The sequence below is a fragment of the Oncorhynchus mykiss genome, chromosome 21 (assembly GCF_057628025.1).
Source record: "Oncorhynchus mykiss isolate SJ-2025 chromosome 21, ASM5762802v1, whole genome shotgun sequence".
NCBI lineage: Eukaryota > Metazoa > Chordata > Actinopteri > Salmoniformes > Salmonidae > Oncorhynchus > Oncorhynchus mykiss.
In genome coordinates this window covers 52,258,307-52,282,420 of record NC_143042.1, presented here as the reverse complement: position 1 = coordinate 52,282,420, position 24,114 = coordinate 52,258,307, and the positions used below count along the sequence as shown (strand labels likewise).

Sequence of the window (24,114 nt, the reverse complement as noted above, 5' to 3'; positions counted from 1 at the left end):
GGCAGAAATCTAGTACAACACCACCAACTAGCGGTGATTTATTTAATAGCGCTTCGTAGAAAATATTGATTAATTGATCATGTTTGATAAGGCCTGACGTAAAGATTGTTTTGAGGATAGACGAAATGTTTTGTAATCAAATGGATTGTTCGATCATTAAAATATTTGCTGTAGGCTAGAGAAATAAAAATAAGACTGACCATTTTTTGCGGGACACATGGTGTTCCTTTTTGGAATCCTCATCCCGTAAAACAATGACGCCTTTGCTTTCGAAAAACAACATATTTTGTCGCATGTTTATTTTCATTTTTCAAATTCCTCAAAGCAACCTAGGCTACAGGTGACAGAAGGCCTTTTCCAACCAAAGAACGAACAGATTTAAGCGAAAAATATAGCCCTACTCAAGGTAAAGAAAATTATATTAATGCAAGTTGATTATTAGAATGATGGTGGAATAATATGTATGTTTTCACTATCTGTACGCGTTTGTCTGTGGTTGACAACGTCCCTTACATTTCCTCCGTATTATGCCTAGTGCTCTTTCGGTCTACCTCTCTTCTCTCTAGAGTCTTTTTGACCGACCTACGTCTTGCTCATTTTCAGATGGAGTTAGTGTCAGGTTACCGTGACCGGATGATTGAGTTCTCGGAGGCTATGGCACAGTGGTATCGCTGCTTCCAGACCACCCGTAGGGGGCGCAAAGAACCACATAGTGATTTCTGGGGGTACGATTTTCCCCGATACCACATGGACCGCTCACCGTACTGGATCCTGCACCTGCTGGATTGCGCTGCAACGCCACCTGCAGCTATTCCACGGCTAGAACAGACTGGATTGGACCCCTCCGAGCTCAGTGAGTAAAACCTTTAGGCATAGCCTGCGTGATCTACTGTAGCACACAGAGTATTTCATTCTTACCTCTTGAAGCTGTTATCCAAAAAGCTATCATACCATAATACCAAAACGCTATACCTACGGTCAATTCCACGATAACGGAATTATGCTGAGACTCTTTAGGTCTATGCCAAAAAATATATATGAAAAATCAGTCTCAGCGTAAGCCATTACCATAGAATTGCCCCTATCGAACCAACTTTTTCTTTGTCTCTCTGTCTCTCCCACCCTTCCTCCCCTCTTCTCTCTCTCTCCCTCTGTAGTAAGTAGTGAAGGAGATAGTGTTCTGATGGTGACTGATGCCTCTGGCCTGCCCCTGGGCTTTGACGTGCTGGCCGGTGGCTGGGCAGGGGCGCTGGGTGGGGGCGAGGCTGCGGGTGGAGATGGGAAGGGGGCCCTGGAGACAATCCAGAAGATGGTAGGACTGCTGAGACGCTGCATGGAGGCCCCTATGACTGGCGGGTTGCCTCGGAGACCACACATGCTCCACGTCAATGACAAGAAGCTTCACAGGTACAAACTCAGACAAAAGGGTTCTAAAAGGGTTCTAAAAGGGTTCTAAAAGGGTTCTTTACGGAAGGATAGGGTTCTACCAAGAATTTTTGGAAGACGAGGGTTCTTTTGTAAGGCAAAGGGTTCTACCTAGAACCTTTAACATCCCAAGAGTTCTTTGGAAGTCAAGAAGGGTACCACATAGAACCATACATAATATTTCCCAGCATGCTCTTTTGCAGGGAGATTTTCAGAATGGATTGTTTTACTGTAACATCTGTGTTTTTGCATGTCCATTGATTGGTTGATTCATTTTATACTACAGGAATATAAATAACATACAGTTTTCTAAACTAATCCAATCTGTTAGTAATTTTGTTGACTGGACCCGTTATACTGAGACGGTTGTTCAAGTTTAGATGATTGAGGTAATCTCAGTTTTCAATCTTCCCTATCCTGGCAGACATTCTGAATGCAGGTTGCAGATGACTAACAATTAGACTTGTTGTATATTCTAACTCTGGCTGGATTCCAATAGGAATTACACATCACTTTGCAAGCCAGCATAGTATGACTTGCAGGCCTGATGTGGCCTGTAAACCACGAGTTTCCTAACACCACTGTGTTTGGGTATAACTAAGTCCTCAAATAAAGGCCTTAAATTGGCCAATTGTCCTTATCCAATTTATCCTGCTTAAGCCAGGAAAAAAACACCCTATGGGACTCCCAATCACAGCCGGATGTGATACAGCCTGGAATCAAACCAGGGACTGTAGTGACGCCTCATGCACTGAGATGCAACGCCTTAGATCACTGTGCCACTCGGGAGGCCTCCAAATTATAAAATGGTTCTTGGTTAACCCAAAAGGGTTCTACCCAGCACCTAAATGGGTTTCCCTATGGGGACAAACCGAAGAACCCTGTATGGTTCTACTTAGCAGCTTTTTTCCCCTAAGTATAAGGAACGAAGGGCCTCTTTTTGGTAAGATATCATATCTGTTTTCTAACCCAGTATATAGCTCTTTCTACGTGTCTTCTGTCTCTCTCCCTCTCTTATCCCCTGTCTCTCTCCCTCTCTCATCCCCTCTCTCACTCTCTCTCTCTCATCCCCCCTCTCTCTCTCTCTCCTCTCATCCCCCCTCTCTCTCTCTCCTCTCATCCTCCAGGTTGCTGAGTAGGTGTGAGAAGGCCCTCACCATTCTGAAGGTGGTTCTGTGGCCCCAGGCCCTGGGTGACTGGGGCCTCACAGAGGTGGAGCAGGTGGACGGAGGAGAGTCCTTCAGCATGCGCTGGCCTCCGACCTGCTACTGTCACGTGTGTAAGAAACACTCCTTCCCCAGTCAGCTGAAACCATGGTAAGGCGAGGAGAGGGAGAGAGAGACAGAGAGAGACATACAGACAGAGAGAGAGAGAGACAGACAGACAGACAGAGGAAGAGAGAGAGAGAGAGAGAGACAGAGAGAGAGACAGAGAGGAGAGAGAGAGAGCCAGAGAGAGAGAGACAGAGGGAGAGAGACAGAGAGACAAAGACAGAGAGGAGAGAGAGACAGAGACAGAGATAGAGAGAGACAGTGATAGAGAGAGACAGTGAGAGACGGAGACAGAGACAAAGACAGAGAGAGAGAGTGTTTGGGTGACCTGACAGACCTGAGAGTACTGAGAGAATAAGAGAGAGGTGATTTGTAGTCAACGCACATGGCAACACGACCTGCAGGAGGCAAGCTAAACAGAGTAGTGTTCTCAACAGATTTGTCATTTGTAAAACTAGAAGTCTCCAATAATGATGTTACGGTCCCAAAGGATTACACAGGTATAGTCTTTTACAGCACGTATCTGGTAGTGGGTTATGTTCCCACGCAGCATTGGGCTAGGTTACCACCAGCTGAGACTCTCAGAGAGGTGCCATGCTTAAGAGGCTTTTTACATTAGATTAGTGCTCAGCTCAGCATTACTGAGGCCTGTTGAAACAGATGGCTCAGGTCTTTTGCAAGTCAGCAGGAACCTATTAGCTGGGTTATCAGGTTTCTTTATCACCGTAAATCCCACTTTTTCCCTTCCCCCTTGGTTCTGTGCGGATAGAAGAGCTTTGTTGGCAGACTGCTGTTTTGTTGCTTTCGCCAGCTTCTTTGTGGTTGTCATGACGAAGGATTTGGCTTAAGCAGGAAAAGAGATTGGCATTTGTGGTCATTCGTTACTTTGCAGAGTCAGTTTTTTTTTTTATGTTGCTTGTTGATATACAGGAAGTAGCTATTGTCTGTCTGAGAATGTAAGACTATTTTTGAGGAAGTGTTTACTAACAAGTGTCTCTCTCACATTGTCAAACACGACACTCTCAATTCCTCTGTCTTTCTCCCTGCATGTTTTGAACGGCCTCCTTCCCTTTCTTTGTCTGGTTGCTTTTCTGTCATCCGCCCATCTCCTTCCCCTTTCTTTGTCTGGTTGCTCTTCTGTCATCCGTCCATCTCCTGGTCTTTCTTTGTCTGGTTGCTCTTCTGTCATCCGCCCATCTCCTTCCCCTTTCTTTGTCTGGTTGCTCTTCTGTCATCCGTCCATCTCCTGGTCTTTCTTTGTCTGGTTGCTCTTCTGTCATCCGCCCATCTCCTTCCCCTTTCTTTGTCTGGTTGCTCTTCTGTCATCCGTCCATCTCCTGGTCTTTCTTTGTCTGGTTGCTCTTCTGTCATCCGCCCATCTCCTTCCCCTTTCTTTGTCTGGTTGCTCTTCTGTCATCCGTCCATCTCCTGGTCTTTCTTTGTCTGGTTGCTCTTCTGTCATCCGTCCATCTCCTGGTCTTTCTTTGTCTGGTTGCTCTTCTGTCATCCGTCCATCTCCTGGTCTTTCTTTGTCTGGTTGCTTTTCTGTCATCCGCCCATCTCCTGGTCTTTCTTTGTCTGGTTGCTCTTCTGTCATCCGTCCATCTCCTGGTCTTTCTTTGTCTGGTTGTTTTCTGTCATCCGTCCATCTCCTGGTCTTTCTTTGCCTGGTTGCTCTTCTTTCATCCGTCCACAATCTCCTGGTCTTTCTTTGTCTGGTTGCTTTTCTGTCATCCGTCCACAATATCCTGGTCTTTCTTTGTCTGGTTGCTCTTCTGTCATCCGTCCATCTCCTGGTCTTTCTTTGTCTGGTTGCTTTCTGTCATCCGTCCATCTCCTGGTCTTTCTTTGTCTGGTTGCTCTTCTGTCATCCGTCCACAATCTCCTGGTCTTTCTTTGTCTGGTTGCTCTTCTGTCATCCGTCCACAATCTCCTGGTCTTTCTTTGTCTGGTTGCTTTTCTGTCATCCGTCCATCTTCTGGTCTTTCTTTGTCTGGTTGCATTTCTGTCATCCGTCCATCTCCTGGTCTTTCTTTGTCTGGTTGCTCTTCTGTCATCCGTCCACAATCTCCTGGTCTTTCTTTGTCTGGTTGCTCTTCTGTCATCCGTCCACAATCTTCTGGTCTTTCTTTGTCTGGTTGCTCTTCTGTCATCCGTCCACAATCTCCTGGTCTTTCTTTGTCTGGTTGCTCTTCTGTCATCCGTCCATTTCCTGGTCTTTCTTTGTCTGGTTGCTTTCTGTCATCCGTCCACAATCTCCTGGTCTTTCTTTGTCTGGTTGGTTTTCTGTCATCCGCCCATCTCCTGGTCTTTCTTTGTCTGGTTGCTTTTCTGTCATCCGTCCACAATCTCCTGGTCTTTCTTTGTCTGGTTGCTCTTCTGTCATCCGTCCACAATCTCCTGGTCTTTCTTTATCTGGTTGCTCTTCTGTCATCCGTCCACAATCTCCTGGTCTTTCTTTGTCTGGTTGCTCTTCTGTCATCCGTCCATCTCCTGGTCTTTCTTTGTCTGGTTGCTTTCTGTCATCCGTCCACAATCTCCTGGTCTTTCTTTGTCTGGTTGCTCTTCTGTCATCCGTCCACAATCTCCTGGTCTTTCTTTGTCTGGTTGCTTTCTGTCATCCGTCCACAATCTCCTGGTCTTTCTTTGTCTGGTTGCTTTCTGTCATCCGTCCACAATCTCCTGATCTTTCTTTGTCTGGTTGCTTTTCTGTCATCCGTCCACAATCTCCTGGTCTTTCTTTGTCTGGTTGCTCTTCTGTCATCCGTCCACAATCTCCTGGTCTTTCTTTGTCTGGTTGCTCTTCTGTCATCCGTCCATCTCCTGGTCTTTCTTTGTCTGGTTGCTTTCTGTCATCCGTCCACAATCTCCTGGTCTTTCTTTGTCTGGTTGCTTTCTGTCATCCGTCCACAATCTCCTGGTCTTTCTTTGTCTGGTTGCTTTTCTGTCATCCGTCCATCTTCTGGTCTTTCTTTGTCTGGTTGTTTTTCTGTCATCCGTCCATCTCCTGGTCTTTCTTTGTCTGGTTGCATTTCTGTCATCCGTCCATCTCCTGGTCTTTCTTTGTCTGGTTGCATTTCTGTCATCCGTCCATCTTCTGGTCTTTCTTTGTCTGGTTGCATTTCTGTCATCCGTCCATCTTCTGGTCTTTCTTTGTCTGGTTGCATTTCTGTCATCCGTCCATCTTCTGGTCTTTCTTTGTCTGGTTGCATTTCTGTCATCCGTCCATCTCCTGGTCTTTCTTTGTCTGGTTGCTCTTCTGTCATCCGTCCACAATCTCCTGGTCTTTCTTTGTCTGGTTGCTTTTCTGTCATCCGCCCATCTCCTGGTCTTTCTTTGTCTGGTTGTTTTTCTGTCATCCGTCCATCTCCTGGTCTTTCTTTGTCTCCATTTCCCCAACTCTCTTTCCTTTTTCTATTCCTACACTCCCCCCTCCCCTCTCTCTTTCCCCTCTCCGGTATGTTGTTGTGTCTCTCTCGTCCCATAGTCCACAGTGCAAGGCTGTCCTGTACTGCTCTGACCAGTGTTCCCAGGCAGACCAGATCCGCTGTCCAGAGGATGCCAGTCACCAGCACTGGTGTGAAAAACTGGCCTGCTACATGAGCCACGACTCACAACTTGCCGAGCTGCCATTCAGCTATGCCGCAGGTAGGGGGTGCAGTAACAAAATGACAGGGAATGTGTTTAAGGCCAGCAAGGAAGGAGGAACCATAAGAGTGCTACTGAATGTTTATTTATCTCAGTGTCCTCCCTATCTTACGCTACAGTTTTATTTTCATTCTGTAACCCCCCCCCCCCCCCCCCCCCTCCACCTTTTCTCTTCCTCTCTTGGTTTCTCGTCCACTCTTCTACCCAATCAGAGGTGACAGCTGTTGATTTCGACCTGGAACACTTCCTGAATAAGAATAAACTGGACAGTGGCTACTGGGTACACTGGAGCCTCCTGGTACGCTCCCCCAGATATGAGCTCCATCCCACAGTGGAACAGTCCAGAGATCAATACCCCCACTGGTTCACAGGTTGGTACGGCCCAGTAGCCAACAACTCAGATCACTTTGTTTTGGATAATGATGTTTTGGTGAGCATTTTGATTGGATAATGATGTTTTGGTGAGCATTTTGATTGGATAATGATGATTTGGTGAGCATTTTGATTGGATAATGATGATTTGGTGAGCGTTTTGATTGGATAATGATGATTTGGTGAGCGTTTTGATTGGATAATGATGATTTGGTGGGTGTTTTTATTACCAAAGTAACAACACTGTACTTCATAGACAAGGTACCTATGGGTTACTATAGTGGAGTAACGTACTAGTGTTGCTGTGTAGTGATGAACTAAGTTGTCCTGCTGTATGTGATGTGTTAAGGTCACAGTGAGCCCTTTGGACCCCTGAAAAGGGAGGGAGACATCCTGCTCTGTAGCCCAGCTCCTCATGCAGTCCCCAGCGTCACCAAACCGCTGGGTAAAACAGAAACTACAGCCAGAATGGGACAATAATCCCATTAATGTTGTATCACTCACTTTCACCTTCAAACAATGTTATAATACTGATGTTCATTAAATCTCTCATTATCTCCCCTCTCTCTCTCTCTCTTTCTTATCTCCCCACTCTCTCTCTCTCTTTCTTATCTCTCCTCCCTCTCTCTCTTTCTTCTCCCCCCCTCTCTCTCTCTCTTTCTTTCTTCTCCCCCGCCCTCTCTCTCTCTCTTTCTTATCTCTCTCTCTCTCTCTCTCTTTCTTCTCTCTCTCTCTTTCTTATCTCTCTCTCTCTCTTTCTTATCTCCTCCCTCTCTCCCCCCTCTCTCTCGCTCTCTCTCTTTCTTTCTTCTCTCCCCCCTCTCTCTCTCTCTCTTTCTTATCTCTTTCTTCTCTCCCCTCCTTCTCTTTCTTTCTTCTCCCCCCCCTCTCTCTCTCTCTTTCTTATCTCTCCTCCCTCTCTCTTTTCTCCCCCCTCTCTCTCTCTCTCTCTCTCTCACTCTCTCTCTCTCTCTCTCTCTCTTTCTTTCTTCTCTCCCCCCTTTCTCTCTTTCTCTCTCTTTCTTTCTTCTCCCCCTCTCTCTCTCTCTCTCTTTCTTATCTCTCTCACTCTCTGTCTCTCTCTCTCTCACCTCAGTGTTGTGGAGTCAGTACTGTGAGTGGAGGGGTATCAGTCTGTCCTCTCCTGCAGCTGTTCTTCTCAGCTCCCCTCTATCCATCTACTACATCATCACGTCGCTGGTGCCCCAAGACTGTGAGTGTGTGTGTGTGTGAGAGTGTGTGTGTAATCATGTTATGTCTCAAAGAGAAAGGTTAACTGGACAAGACGACTGAGTGTGCAGTATTTGTCCCTCCTCAGTTCCAGAGCTCAACATCCAGAAGAAGCAGTCTCTAAAGATCCACATCATCGACTCCTACAGGGAGTTCCACTGTCTCAAGGTGTTCTGGGTAGGACTGCAACGTCTGGGATTTCCACCCTGCTCATATCACCACTTCTTCTGCAATCACTTACTCTTCCAGTGTGTGTGTGTGTGTGTATGTGTGTGTGTGTGTGTGTGTGTGTGTGTATGCGTGTGTGTGTTATCACTTTCATCTCCTGCTTCTTCCTGTGAGGCCTCTTTGTCTGGTCCTCTCAGCTCTCAGCAGGGCGTAAACACAGAGATTAGAACTGACCCCTCCTGTTTCACTTCCCACCCAGAGTAACGTCTATCAACCGCCTGTCTGTCTGCCTGTCTGTCTGCCTGTCTGTCTGTCTGTCTGTCTGTCTGTCTGTCTGTCTGTCTGTCTGTCTGTCTGTCTGTTTGCCTGCCTGTTTGCCTGCCTGCCTGTCTGCCTGTCTGCCTGCCTGCCTGCCTGCCTGCCTGTCTGTCTGTCTGTCTGTCTGTCTGTCTGTCTGTCTGCCTGTCTGTCTGTCTCTCTGTCTGTTTATCTGCCTGCCTTTGTTTTACTGCCTCCCCTCCACCAATAGGAATTGTCTGTTCTCCTGCCGCACATGACCTTTGAACTGGTGTTCATAGGGGAGGGACTTCCCCCTGAGAGTGACGAGGAGCAGATCTTTCTGCAGAAGAAGGTGACCCCCTCCCCCTGAACAACACCCCCCCCCCCTGAACAACCCCCACCTGAACAACACCCCCCCCCTGAACAACCCCCCCCCCCCCCTGAACAACACCCCCCCCCTGAACAACCCCCACCTGAACAACACCCCCCCCCTGAACAACACCCCCCCCCCCTGAACAACACCCCCCCCCTGAACAACACCCCGCCCCCCCTGAACAACACCCCGCCCCCCTGACCAACACCCCGCCCCCCTGACCAACACCACCCCCCCTGAACAACACCTCCCCTGAACAGCACCCCCCCTGAACTGCACCCCCCCTGAACAACACCCCCCCTGAACAACACCCCGCCCCCCTGAACAACACCCCGCCCCCCTGAACAACACCCCGCCCCCCTGACCAACACCCCATCCCCCCTGAACAAAACCCCGCCCCCCTGAACAACACCCCATCCCCCCTGAACAACACCCCGCCCCCCTGACCAACACCCCGCCCCTCTGAACAACACCACTCCCCTGAACAACACCCCGCCCCCCTGAACAACACCCCATCCCCCCTGAACAACACACCGCCCCCCTGACCAACACCCCGCCCCCCTGAACAACACCCCCCCTGAACAACACCCCCCTGAACAACACCCCCTCCCTGAACAACACCCTCCCTGAACAACACCCCTACAGGTTGTTCTGTAAATACATTTCACACCTAGTTCACGTAGACGACGTGGTTCCTATAAGTCGATGTAGAGCCGTGGTTCCTGTAAGTCGATGTAGAGCTGTGGTTCCTGTAAGTCGATGTAGAGCCGTGGTTCCTGTAAGTCGATGTAGAGCCGTGGTTCCTGTAAGTCGATGTAGAGCCGTGGTTCCTGTAAGTCGATGTAGAGCCGTGGTTCCTATAAGTCGATGTAGAGCCGTGGTTCCTATAAGTCGATGTAGAGCCGTGGTTCCTATAAGTCGATGTAGAGCCGTGGTTCCTATAAGTCGATGTAGAGCCGTGGTTCCTATAAGTCGATGTAGAGCCGTGGTTCCTATAAGTCGATGTAGAGCCGTGGTTCCTATAAGTCGATGTAGAGCCGTGGTTCCTGTAAGTCGATGTAGAGCCGTGGTTCCTGTAAGTCGATGTAGAGCCGTGGTTCCTATAAGTCGATGTAGAGCCGTGGTTCCTATAAGTCGATGTAGAGCCGTGGTTCCTATAAGTCGATGTAGAGCCGTGGTTCCTATAAGTCGATGTAGAGCCGTGGTTCCTATAAGTCGATGTAGAGCCGTGGTTCCTATAAGTCGATGTAGAGCCGTGGTTCCTATAAGTCGATGTAGAGCCGTGGTTCCTATAAGTCGATGTAGAGCCGTGGTTCCTATAAGTCGATGTAGAGCCGTGGTTCCTATAAGTCGATGTAGAGCCGTGGTTCCTATAAGTCGATGTAGAGCCGTGGTTCCTATAAGTCGATGTAGAGCCGTGGTTCCTATAAGTCGATGTAGAGCCGTGGTTCCTGTAAGTCGATGTAGAGCCGTGGTTCCTGTAAGTCGATGTAGAACCGTGGTTCCTATAAGTCGATGTAGAGCCGTGGTTCCTATAAGTCGATGTAGAGCCGTGGTTCCTATAAGTCGATGTAGAGCCGTGGTTCCTATAAGTCGATGTAGAGCCGTGGTTCCTATAAGTCGATGTAGAGCCGTGGTTCCTATAAGTCGATGTAGAGCCGTGGTTCCTGTAAGTCGATGTAGAGCCGTGGTTCCTGTAAGTCGATGTAGAGCCGTGGTTCCTGTAAGTCGATGTAGAGCCGTGGTTCCTGTAAGTCGATGTAGAGCCGTGGTTCCTATAAGTCGATGTAGAGCCGTGGTTCCTATAAGTCGATGTAGAGCCGTGGTTCCTATAAGTCGATGTAGAGCCGTGGTTCCTGTAAGTCGATGTAGAGCCGTGGTTCCTGTAAGTCGATGTAGAGCCGTGGTTCCTGTAAGTCGATGTAGAGCCGTGGTTCCTGTAAGTCGATGTAGAGCCGTGGTTCCTATAAGTCGATGTAGAGCCGTGGTTCCTATAAGTCGATGTGGAGCCGTGGTTCCTATAAGTCGATGTAGAGCCGTGGTTCCTATAAGTCGATGTGGAGCCGTGGTTCCTATAAGCCGATGTAGAGCCGTGGTTCCTATAAGTCGATGTAGAGCCGTGGTTCCTATAAGTCGATGTAGAGCCGTGGTTCCTATAAGTCGATGTAGAGCCGTGGTTCCTATAAGTCGATGTAGAGCCGTGGTTCCTATAAGTCAATGTAGAGCCGTGGTTCCTATAAGTCGATGTAGAGCCGTGGTTCCTATAAGTCGATGTAGAGCCGTGGTTCCTATAAGTCGATGTAGAGCCGTGGTTCCTATAAGTCGATGTAGAGCCGTGGTTCCTATAAGTCGATGTAGAGCCGTGGTTCCTGTAAGTCGATGTAGAGCCGTGGTTCCTATAAGTCGATGTAGAGCCGTGGTTCCTATAAGTCGATGTAGAGCCGTGGTTCCTGTAAGTCGATGTAGAGCCGTGGTTCCTATAAGTCGATGTAGAGACGTGGTTCCTATAAGTCGATGTAGAGCCGTGGTTCCTATAAGTCGATGTAGAGCCGTGGTTTGAGGGTTCCCTGATCCTGACACGGTTCTCCCCTGTCACCATGGGGTTGCTCATCCAGAACGGCCGTGTCCACCTGGTTAACCCCAGCTTCACCCCGGATGAGAAGTTGGACAGGAGGAGCATCCGGGTAAAAGGTTACCGCAGGGCCTATCACATGCTGCAAGGGCCCAAACCTGACCTGGTGATTGGTGAGTATACTGTATGTTGGGAGAGGTGTTTGTGTGTGTTTGTGTGTGTTCGTGTGCGTGCGTGTGCGTGCATGTGTATGCAAACAGGACCTTGAGTGAGTGTCCTGTTTGTATGTGAGCTGTGTGTGTGTGTGTGTCTACTTCATTGTGTGTACATTCCTGTGTACGTGTCTGTCTGCAGTTGGCTTCCTGACAGTGTTATTGACGGTATTGTTGAATCGCTGAATAGACGGAAGTGAAGGGAGATCTGGTTTCTCTTCCTGAACTACAGCCCTTTGATTCTTATCAAGTAACTTATGATCCTCCTGAGAGGAGGAAGTGTTCCTTACTCTGTCCTGTAAAACAGGGTAGCACTGTACTGTAAAACGGGGTAGAACTACTGTAAAACAGGGTAGTACTGTACTCTAAAACAGGGTAGCAAAGTACTGTAAAACAGGGTAGTACTGTACTGTAAAATGGGGTAGCACTGTACTGTAAAACTGGGTAGCACTGCACTGTAAAACAGGGTAGAACTACTGTAAAACAGGGTAGTACTGTACTGTAAAACAGGGTAGGCCTGTACTGTAAAACAGGGTAACAAAGTACTGTAAAACAGGGTAGCACTGTACTGTAAAACGGGTAAACACTGTACTGTAAAACAGGGTAGCACTACTGTAAAACAGGGTAACAATGTACTGTAAAACAGGGTAGCACTGTACTGTAAAACAGGGTAGGCCTGTACTGTAAAACAGGGTAGAACTGTACTGTAAAACAGGGTCGCACTGTACTGTAAAACAGGGTAGGACTGTACTGTAAAACAGGGTAACACTGTACTGTAAAACAGGGTAGTACTGTACTGTAAAACAGGGTAGTACTGTACTGTAAAACAGGGTAACACTGTACTGTAAAACAGGGTAGTACTGTACTGTAAAACGGGGTAACACTGTACTGTAAAACAGGGTAACACTGTACTGTAAAACAGGGTAGTACTGTACTGTAAAACAGGGTAGCACTGTACTGTAAAACAGGGTATTACTGTACTGTAAAACGGGGTAACACTGTACTGTAAAACAGGGTAGTGCTGTACTGTAAAACAGGGTAGTACTGTACTGTAAAACGGGGTAACACTGTACTGTAAAACAGGGTAGTACTGTACTGTAAAACAGGGTAGTACTGTACTGTAAAACAGGGTAGTACTGTACTGTAAAACGGGGTAACACTGTACTGTAAAACAGGGTAGTACTGTACTGTAAAACAGTCGCACTGTAGCGCAGACAAGTGTGTTAGGGGACATGAGGACGGAAAACTGGAATGTGTGTGTGTGTCCATTGCCCATCCAACAGGCTTCAGACCGGCAATCCTGCTTCAGGAGTCGTGGCTCAGCACACTCCCTAGGCTCCAGGTAACACACACACACACCACACCCCCCCCCCCTTCCCTACCAAGCTGTTATTCAAACCTCTCCATATCTCCTGACGCCAACCACTTCCACATTCAACATTCTACCAGTGGGACTGACCATGTGACTGACAGTTCTTCCTGTCTCTGTAGTCCCTGAGGGTTCCAGCCTACTTCTGTGAGGTCGGGGAGTTGAGCTGTGTGTGCAGCCAGCAGGTGATGAGCCAGGCCACCGGGGGCACCCTCTCCCCTCCACACATCAACCCCTTCCACTGCCCCCTGCGCATCACTGGAGGAGATAACATGCTGCCCTGGTGAGGGAGGGACTTGTTCCTTAGAGCTGTTGGGGGGCAATATCTTCTGGTATACTTCTCTGTCTCTCTCCGTCTGTCTCTCTGTCTCTCTCTTCTCTCTGTCTCTCTCTGTCTGTTTCTCCCTTTCTCTCTGTCTCTCTCCGTCTGTCTCTCTGTCTCTCTCTTCTCTCTGTCTGTCTCTCTGTCTCTGTTTCTCCCTCTCTCTCTGTCTCTCTCCGTCTGTCTCTCTGTCTCTCTCTTCTCTCTGTCTATCTCTCTCTCTGTCACTCTCTGTCTCTGTTTCTCCCTCTCTCTGTCTCTCTCTGTCTCTGTTTCTCCCTCTTTCTCTGTCTCTCTCTGTCTGTTTCTCCCTCTCTCTCTGTCTCTCTCTTCTCTCTGTCTATCTCTTCTCTCTCTCTCTCTCCCTCTCTCTCGTTCTTCTCTGTCTTTCTCCCTCTGTCTCTCTCTCTGTCTCCCTCTCTCTCTCTCGCTCTCCGTCTGTCTCTCTGTCTCTCTCTGTCTCTGTTTCTCCATCTCTCTCTCTCTCTCCGTCTGTCTCTCTGTCTCTCTCTATCTCTTCTCTCTCTCTCTCTCTCTCTCCCTCTCTCTCGCTCTTCTCTCTCTCTCTGTCTCTGTTTCTCCCTCTCTCTGTCTCTCTCTTCTCTCTGTCTATCTCTTCTCTCTGTCTCTCTCTCTCTCCCTCTCTCTCACTCTTCTCTGTCTTTCTCCCTCTGTCTCTCTGTCTCTCTGTCTCTCTCTCTCTCTCTCTCTCTCTCTCTCTGTCTCTCTCTCTTGCTCTCTGTTTTGTGTTAACCCTAAACCTAAGAAAGTGCCTGCTATATGACCTGTCCCCCTCTCCCTCCCAGGTATTCCAATGCCTTCATCTTCCATCTGAGGTACAAGCCTGTGCATAGTGAGAAACGACCTTCTGTGGCCTACCCCAAAGCCCCGCCTTTGCAGGTAGAGCCGGCCAATCAGGAACCTGACTACCCTGTGAAGATGAGTCGCAGGGACAGGAAGCAGGCCGCCCGCAATATGCCCCGCAAACGCAAATGATGATAACAACATGCACACACACACACACTGGCACACACACACACTGGCACACACGTACGCACTCAAACACACACGTATACACACTGGCACACACACACACACACTGGCACACACACACACTGGCACACACACACACTGGCACACACACACTGGCACACACACACACTGGCACACACACACTAGCACACACACACACTGGCACACACACACACGTACGCACTCAAACACAAACGTACACACACTGGCACACACACACACTGGCACACACACACACTGGCACACACACACTGGCACACACACACACTAGCACACACACACACTGGCACACACACACTGGCACACACACACACTAGCACACACACACACTGGCACACACACACACGTACGCACTCAAACACAAACGTACACACACTGGCACACACACACACTGGCACACACACACTGGCACACACACACTGGCACACACACACACTAGCACACACACACACTGGCACACACACACTGGCACACACACACACTAGCACACACACACACTGGCACACACACACACGTACGCACTCAAACACAAACGTACACACACTGGCACACACACACACTGGCACACACACACACTGGCACACACACTGGCACACACACACTGGCACACACACACTGGCACACACACACACTAGCACACACACACACTGGCACACACGCACTGGCACACACACACACTGGCACACACGCACTGGCACACACACACACACACACACAGGCGCGTGCGTACACAAGGTTACTCTCAATGAACAGACTCAGGGCAGGCTAACACTTTAGCTGAACTAGCCTTTTCATTAAAAAAGACCAGTCATAGACTTTTCAGTGATTGCCGTGCCAGTTTGTTTGTGGGTTTTACATTCTCAATAGTTTGTATTTGATGTTTTAATTATGTTTTAATGCTCCACATATCAACCCCCTAAGGGTCCCTTTCCTTCTATAAGATATTGTAGTCTACTGTTAACCACGTGACTGGTAAGATGACTTATTATGTAGGCTAGAGTTTGTGTGGCTGTGACATTCTTTATCTTGTACAGACAGAGATATTAGAGGGGAGGGAGAGAGAGAGAAGAGATTTATTACATGTAACAACCAAGACCCGTGGGGGGGGAGAGAGAGAGAGAGAAGAGATTACACGTAACAACCAAGACCCATGGGGGGGAGAGAGAGAGAGAGAGAGAGAAGAGATTACACGTAACAACCAAGACCCGTAGATAGAGAGATAAGTATACCAGAAGATATTGAGAGAGACAGAGAAGTATACCAGAAGATATTGAGAGAGAGAGAAGTATACCAGAAGATATTGAGAGAGACAGAGAAGTATACCAGAAGATATTGAGAGAGAGAGAGAAGTATACCAGAAGATATTGAGAGAGAAAGTTCCTAAGCGTACAATACTCTTAAAAACAAATACAGAACGTAAATGATACAGTAACAAAACACTAAAATGACCAAACCCATATGATCCCTCCCTATCCACCCATATGCTCCCTCCCTATCCACCCATATGCTCCCTCCCTATCCACCCATATTCTCCCTCCCTATCCACCCATATGCTCCCTCCCTATCCACCCATATGCTCCCTCCCTATCCATCCATATCCACCCATATGCTCCCTCCCTATCCACCCATATGCTCCCTCCCTATCCACCCATATGCTTCCTCCCTATCCACCCATATGCTCGCTCCCTATCCACCCATATGCTCCCTCCCTATCCACCCATATGCTCGCTCCCTATCCACCCATATGCTCCCTCCCTATCCACCCATATGCTCCCTCCCGATCCACCCATATGCTCCCTCCCTATCCACCCATATGCTCCCTCCCTATCCACCCATATGCTCGCTCCCTATCCACCCATATGCTCCCTCCCTATCCACCCATATGCTCCCTCCCTATCCATAACCACTTGGCCCATCCCATCGTCACCCAACAGGATTTTGGAGACAACTGATTCCTGATCAGTTAATGAATTTAATGAATTCTAAATAACGTGCTTGTAAATCAATGGCCTCTGTGTGCCACCAAATGATTCTAGTTCAGTTTGTTTATCCGAGTTAACCTCAGACAGAGGCTGTTGTGTATGCTATATGTGATAACGTGAAATGTCACAGCACGTTCTGAACTGCTCTGAAAACAAAGAAACTAAATGATCCACATAGCTGGTTGCCACTTTGAAATAATCAGGAAGATTGACCATTATTTTATTTATTTATATGACACACTGTCCGACATACGGGGGGGATATATGGGTGGGTAGGGGGCTGTGGAGTTGATGATGTCACAGTGGAGTCATCAGCTAGTGGAGATGATGATGTCACAGTGGAGTCCTCAGCTAGTGGAGGTGGGTAGGGGGCTATGGAGTTGATGATGTCACAGTGGAGTACTCAGCTAGTGGAGGTGGGTAGGGGGCTATGGAGTTGATGATGTCACAGTGGAGTCCTCAGCTAGTGGAGGTGGGTAGGGGGCTGTGGAGTTGATGATGTCACAGTGGAGTTCTCAGCTAGTGGAGGTGGGTAGGGGGTTGTGGAGTTGATGATGTCACAGTGGAGTCCTCAGCTAGTGGAGGTGGGTAGGGGGCTGTGGAGTTGATGATGTCACAGTGGAGTTCTCAGCTAGTGGAGGTGGGTAGGGGGTTGTGGAGTTGATGATGTCACAGTGGAGTCCTCAGCTAGTGGAGATGATGATGTCACAGTGGAGTCCTCAGCTAGTGGAGGTGGGTAGGGGGCTGTGGAGTTGATGATGTCACAGTGGAGTTCTCAGCTAGTGGAGGTGGGTAGGGGGTTGTGGAGTTGATGATGTCACAGTGGAGTCCTCAGCTAGTGGAGATGATGATGTCACAGTGGAGTCCTCAGCTAGTGGAGGTGGGTAGGGGGCTATGGAGTTGATGATGTCACAGTGGAGTCCTCAGCTAGTGGAGGTGGGTAGGGGGCTATGGAGTTGATGATGTCACAGTGGAGTCCTCAGCTAGTGGAGATGATGATGTCACAGTGGAGTCCTCAGCTAGTGGAGTTGATGATGTCACAGTGGAGTCCTCAGCTAGTGGAGATGATGATGTCACAGTGGAGTCCTCAGCTAGTGGAGATGGGTAGGGGGCTGTGGAGTTGATGATGTCACAGTGGAGTCCTCAGCTAGTGGAGATGATGATGTCACAGTGGAGTCCTCAGCTAGTGGAGTTGATGATGTCACAGTGGAGTCCTCAGCTAGTGGAGATGATGATGTCACAGTGGAGTCCTCAGCTAGTGGAGATGGGTAGGGGGCTATGGAGTTGATGATGTCACAGTGGAGTCCTCAGCTAGTGGAGATGATGATGTCACAGTGGAGTCCTCAGCTAGTGGAGATGGGTAGGGGGCTGTGGAGTTGCATTATCCCCAAGAGGTCACTCACTTGTCTTGTCCCACTAGAGAATGACTTGTAAGTTGAAACCATCTAATGTCTAATTGAATTACTTTGATGAGGTTAGTGAGAACTTTTCATTTGATTTTTCTCCAATGGTGTTTTCTGGATTATATTGTTGCAATGCATTCTGGTTTTTCGCTGTTTACAGTGTGGGGCTACAAAGTAACATAATTATTTCAACTGTTTGCTTGTTACAATCAGAGAGTCTATCACTCAGCTATGATTACAATGTTTCAGTTGGGCTTTACTTCATGAATCCTTTGGGTTAGGCCACGTGAGTTCTTATAGAACGCCAGCAAAAAACGCCTCTATTTACATGTTTCTTATGAGTGAATTATAATTGGATTTTAAGGATCGTATTAATATTCTGCTTGATATAATGTTTGTGTCATCATCACAAATCAACTGCATTATACTTTTTTTAAAAACACTTCAACAAGTAAAATTCCTCTTTTGCTACAACCTGTCAATGAGCGTTAGCATTCTAGTTAGCAATTGCTGCATCCAAAACAACTAAATATAATCTTAGCGGCTGTTCAAGCAAGAATCAAAACATCATTGTAAGGTATGAGAACCCCCAAGAAGTTATTTTGTTAAGAAGTAATAAAAACGTAAATGTAGGCTTTGTTGAACGGGCACAGATGCCGATGGCTTTCTGACTGCAGCCAAGAGTCGCGCGCAACGGTGAGTGACGTCATAATGTCGTATACTGGAAAGGAGTCTATTTCATTTGAATGACGTCAGAGCTTTTATTTATAGTTAAAAACATGCAAACGCTTTTTTTTTTGTGTTGTCGGCTGCCTGCTGATGTAGCCTAGTGCGTGTCACTGAACAACTGTGTGGCGCAGAGAGAGGGAGAGAGAGAGAGAGAGAGAGAGAGGCTATTCACCTCCAACCGGCACCAGCACAATGCATTATCTGAGCAGGTTGTACGGTGCATTCTAAACAGATAGCGGCACAGACTGTTCAGAGTCTTGAGTAACGGAAGAGGAAGGCAGCCTTTTAGCAGCCTACCACTACGCATGTTGACGCTATACTCTGTAACAATCCCCTGTTTTCTCTCGCTCTGTTCGTCTTTATCGAGGACTGCGAAGGACGAACGGGAAAGTCAAAAAAGTATTCGTTGTGATAGTCACATGACCTACAGAATTTACAAGCTGTCAGTACCGGCTCACGGAATGGAAAAGCTGTCCGGTCGGCGTCGGAGCCACTTGAAACGAATTGGGTAATAACGGAAGGTCTTCATACTGGAAAACAAAAACAAATGGCAGAATAGATGAACACGAATTTACACGAACACGGCTCCATTCATGTGTGAACTATTTTCCCATTAGGTAAGACAAACCTGCATATTTGAACGGACGTGAGTGACCTTGTTTCAAGGGCTAGAGTTACGGCAACATCCTGTTTCTCTCTACATTCTCCGGGGGATTTATTTGGCACCAATGGCGACTTTGATCAAATTAAACCGGGAGGAGAATTCTGGACTAAAGACCGTGAATAATAAATAGCGCGCTCAACCGTGTGAAGTTCCTCTGATAGCCCCGCCTACCCCACCCAGCATGACCCACCTGACCTAGTTTCAGAGGGATGACATTTCGAGTACCGGAACCTGTCTTTTGGCTTTGAAAGACAACAATTGACGTTCAACTCCATTGAACCTTGAAGGACGTGAAATGAGACGTATTTGTTTCTTCTCCCTGTACCTTTCACTCAGTTTGCCGATGAATAACGGAAACGATGCGTTATTCTAAAGGCAGCGTTAATGTGTATTAGGCAATGATAGCCTATATCAAGGTCTTGATTGCTGGATGTGTCTAATCTTTTGGATTTACCCCGGGGGTCAAGAAACAACTGAGAGGAGACATAATTATCACGAGTGTCCCTCTGAAACACTGGATTTAAGTTCATTTCCTGTATAGGCTACCTCTGTAATTTCCTGTATTAACACCTGACATTTTTTTTTAAATTTCACGTGGGAATAATAATTCTACTGACTCAGGGAATGTCATGCTCATGAAAACCATTTTCATTAATGGTGCTATAAGGATGACACTTTATGAAACTTGCATTTGGTTTTGACACTGTTGTTGAGATCAAAGGTTTGCATGAGAAGGGAATTTTTGACAATGAGAAAGGAATTGACAGGAAATCATCGGGGATTATGACATCAGATGCTGTGTGTCAATAATCAAGAGGACCGTGCTGTGATTGACAGCTAGATCAATAAAAACATAGCAGCCAAGAGGATCTGAGGGCATTATTATGGCAATGACGACAAAACAACAAGTGCTTTTAAGGACAGAGCAAGTAGAGCGTGTTCAACCTCTCAACAGAGATTTATTGGAGCCAACCAATCATCAAACAGTCCGTCCTTCTCCTCGTCCAATCATGTTCTTGAATTGCGGCCAATTGCTGCCACCTCTGCTGCGGCACGCGGATGTCCCAGCCCGCATCACTGAGAGCTTCATACTGTCCGGTTACCGCTTCCCCAACTACAGCCTCGCCCAATGCCTGCTCTCGGCCTTTCAGCCCACCAATGAGACCGGCAACTTCTGGACCCATTTCCTGCCAGTCTTCGTCTTTGCCTTCTACTTCCTGGAGCCGTTCGGTTTGGAGGGCGCTCCGCCCACCTCCGACCCTTTCTTCTACCCGCTGTGGAACTACTTCATGGGGGTGTTGTGCCTGCTGATGGCTAGCAGCATGGCTCACCTCCTCAACTCCATGTCTCTGGTCATAAGGGAGGTGTGTTTTTTTGTGGATTATGGAACCATCAGTGCTTACACCGTCGGGTCTTCGTTGGCCTATTACTACTATATTCACCCCAGAGCGGGGATCCTGGAATTGGGGATTGGGAGACACAACAACACCCACCAGGACCCTTCTTCGTCATCGTCATCATTGTCCTCGGCCATGCCAGAGTTCAGCGTGTTTTTCGAGACCTTGTACATCCCCAGCTCCTGCCTGGTCGCCATCATCTGTGTCTTGGCCTGCTGCAACACCCGCCAGCGCTGGAGGACCTACCGCTACATCATACGTACCCTGGTATTCCTTCTGCCCTTCCTCGTGGCCTCCACGCCCATCTTCTACCGCCTCCTCCACTCCTCCCCCTACCTGCCGACCTCCTCCTCCTTCTCCTCCTCCGCCTCCATGGCCCAGTTCTTCTGCCGACACTGCTTCTGGCTGGTGGTGTCAGCCCTGTTCAACATTAGCAAGATCCCTGAGCGACTGTCACCGGGTAGGTTTGATATCTGGGGGCATAGTCACCAGTGGTTCCACGTCTGCACCTTCCTGTCCATTCTCGATGAACTTCATATGATCAACGGGGAGGTGAGGGCTATACTCCTTCACCCAGTCCTGGTGGTGCCCCCGGCCACCCCTCCACACCTCCCCGGCCCCACCTTAGCCTCCACCTACGGGGTGATGCTGGTCCTCCAGGCCTCCATCGCCTCCATCATCGCCTGGTTCTCCTGGTGCGCCAACAGCATCTACAAACCCCAGGGAGACCAGTTGGAGAAAGAGTTCCTCTCTAAGAGACATCTAAAGTGTCACTGATGTGGGATCTGATTTGACGAAGAGCTCTGATTTGATTTCCAGACGTAGGCCAGTCAGCTCGTAGATTAATTTACTTAATTTATTTTATCACTTGAACAATGCAGCTCCATATCGTTTATGGAGGTTAGAGAGGATACCACTCACGTAATATAAAAAAGTAGCGTGTGTTTTCATGTATTGGTTTTCATTTGTAGTCACTCTGTAACATTCACTAGTTCTGTATCCTACTTTGTCTTCACCTTCACCCAGTGGTTTCCCCATTTCCCTTCTCCCTGGACTGTGTGGGTAACTTTAGCTTTGAAAGGGTCAGCTAATATTCAAGGGGTTTTGTTTTTCAAGTTCACCATGGGGGGGGGTCCTATTTGGTCCACTGGATTAGGCACAGTGTTTTGTGGGGTTGGAACACCTTGGGGGTTCAGTCAAGTCCCCCGGGGTTCAGTCATGTCGCCCGGGGTTCAGTCATGTCGCCTGGGGTTCAGTCAAGTCGCCTGGGGTTCAGTCATGTCGCCTGGGGTTCAGTCAAGTCCCCCGGGGTTCAGTCAAGTCCCCCGGGGTTCAGTCATGTCGCCCGGGGTTCAGTCAAGTCCCCCGGGGTTCAGTCATGTCACCTGGGGTTCAGTCAAGTCCCCTGGGGTTCAGTCATGTCGCCTGGGGTTCAGTCATGTCACCTGGGGTTCAGTCAAGTCCCCCGGGGTTCAGTCATGTCGCCTGGGGTTCAGTCATGTCGCCTGGGGTTCAGTCAAGTCCCCCGGGGTTCAGTCATGTCGCCTGGGGTTCAGTCAAGTCCCCTGGGGTTCAGTCATGTCGCCTGGGGTTCAGTCAAGTCCCCTGGGGTTCAGTCAAGTCCCCTGGGGTTCAGTCAAGTCCCCTGGGGTTCAGTCATGTCGCCTGGGGTTCAGTCAAGTCCCCTGGGGTTCCAGGACTCACATTCTGTTCTAGAATAAGACGATAATTCTATTCCTTAAGGGGGGTTTAAGGTAGAGGACATTGGAAAGGTATTGTTACCCAATGCCCTTTAAATGTCACAGTGAGATTTAAGAAACGTTTGCTGCCATGCTGTCTTTTATCGCTTCCTTGATTAATCTCCTTCAACCTTCCTCCACTTCCCCTACCGTCTCTGACTGATTATACCTCTTCATATCTCTCTCTCTCTCACACTCTCTCTCTCTCTCTCACACTCTCTCTCTCTCTCTGTCACTCTCTCTCTCACACTCTCTCTCTCTCTCACACTCTCTCTCTCACACACTCTCTCAATCTCACTCTCAAATTCTCTCTCTCTATATATATATCTCTCTCTCACACACTCGCAATTTCCTTTTCCTTCATGTTATACTTAATCTCTCTTCATACTTTCTTGATACCTTGTCAAAACTCCCTGTCATGCCACACACAGTTTAATTTCCTACCGCTTTCTCACAAGCTGTCTTTGCTTCCGAGTGGCGCAGCGGTCTAAGGCACTGCAGCTCAGTGCTAGAGGCGTCACTACAGACCCTGGTTCGATCCCGGGCTGTATTACAACCGGCCGTGATCGGGATTCCCATAAGACGGAGCACAATTGGCCCAGCGTCGTCCGGGTTAGGGGAGGGTTTGAATATATATTCTAAAATAAGAATTTGTTCTTAACTGACTTGCCTAGTTTAATAAAGGTTAAATAAATAAAAAAAAAACAGGAAGTGGGGTAGCTTTTTCCGACAACAGAAATAGACCAAGACCTCATTCAGTCTTACATTATTGCAATCTGAGGGCTGGAAACCAGAGGGTGGAGCCCAACTTCATGTGCACTTTCTGAAGCCACATCTTCAAAAGGACTTTTACGTACCTCATGTTTCTAACATGTTTCTGATGACGGATTGGTCATCTAACGTACTAGACCACAGACTTTTTTTTTTTATTGCTATCAATATCAATGATCAACTTCATACTATAACTGCATGTACTGTACACTGACTGCACTGAAAAACGTTCCATACTTTATTTATGGTAAAGAAACAAGGGCCTGAAACAGCCAGTGATGGAACGTTCTTATTTTACCTGCGGTAATATCTATACATCTGAAGCCGTAGTGAGGATAGATACATTGTATAAACCACAGGAGGTTGGTGTCACCTTAATTGGGGAGGACGGGCTCTCGGTAATGACTGGAGTGGAATCAGTGGAATGGTATCAGCAACATCAAACACATGGTTTCCATGGTTTCCATTTGTTTGATGCCGTTCCATTCGCTCCGTTCCGGACTTTATTATGAGCTGTCCTCCCACTCACCAGCCTCCTGTGCTATAAACTCTTATCAGCAGATCATTGAGGATGTGTTACCCTGCTCAGACATTGCTGACACGTGCCAGATCTTACAACGCCTTGATAGGTGTTTTACCTAACAGGCGTTATAGCAATCTGGGGCATGACTGCACAACCATTGGTTGATTGCATGCACTGTCTGAGCAGGGTAACATGACCTGAATGTGGACAATGTGGACGATTGGACGAGACCACCAGGAAGAAACACTCTGGTTAGAGTTGCACTCAACCAATCAGGTTACTTTGAGGAAGTTGTTGACCAATGAGACCCCTGAATGATGATTGTTTATTTGTCTCTCAACCAATCATGCAAATATTTGCATGAAATAGCCTCCTCTTATGTAGATAATTAGCAGTAGCACGTTTAAATACTCCTTCTGAATGCTCATTTCCTGGGAATGTAAGAGAGACAAGACATGCTTCTATCTTAGACAGACATACAGTAGATTAGCTAGCATAAACAATGATGTTATAATTGGTATGCTCCGGACATTCTCATGTCTCCTCCCCCATATCTCTGCTCTCCTCTCTCTTCCTGGTTATGGATTCTAGTTCTGTCTGTCTCTTCCTGGTTATGGATTCTAGTTCTGTATG

At 47.9% G+C, this 24,114-nt stretch overlaps 2 protein-coding genes across 2 annotated transcripts; both read left to right on the top strand.

Annotated features, from left to right (window-relative positions):
• The first annotated feature begins 603 nt into the window (after positions 1–603).
• On the top strand, positions 604–15,088 carry LOC110500948 (zinc finger MYND domain-containing protein 15-like). The gene is made up of 13 exons (XM_036958278.2): positions 604–853; positions 1,158–1,407; positions 2,553–2,741; positions 6,184–6,344; positions 6,557–6,715; positions 7,066–7,161; positions 7,813–7,929; positions 8,035–8,123; positions 8,644–8,745; positions 11,382–11,511; positions 12,834–12,892; positions 13,042–13,202; positions 14,048–15,088. Exons 1-13 carry the CDS (start codon positions 604–606, stop codon positions 14,235–14,237), a joined length of 1,953 nt encoding a protein of 650 aa, XP_036814173.2. The 3' UTR covers positions 14,238–15,088.
• Positions 15,089–17,586: 2,498 nt separating this feature from the next.
• Positions 17,587–22,892, top strand: paqr9 (progestin and adipoQ receptor family member 9). The gene has a single exon (XM_021578294.3). The coding sequence runs from the start codon at positions 19,936–19,938 to the stop codon at positions 21,223–21,225; it is 1,290 nt and encodes a 429-aa protein (XP_021433969.3). The 5' UTR covers positions 17,587–19,935; the 3' UTR covers positions 21,226–22,892.
• The last annotated feature ends 1,222 nt before the right edge of the window (positions 22,893–24,114 follow it).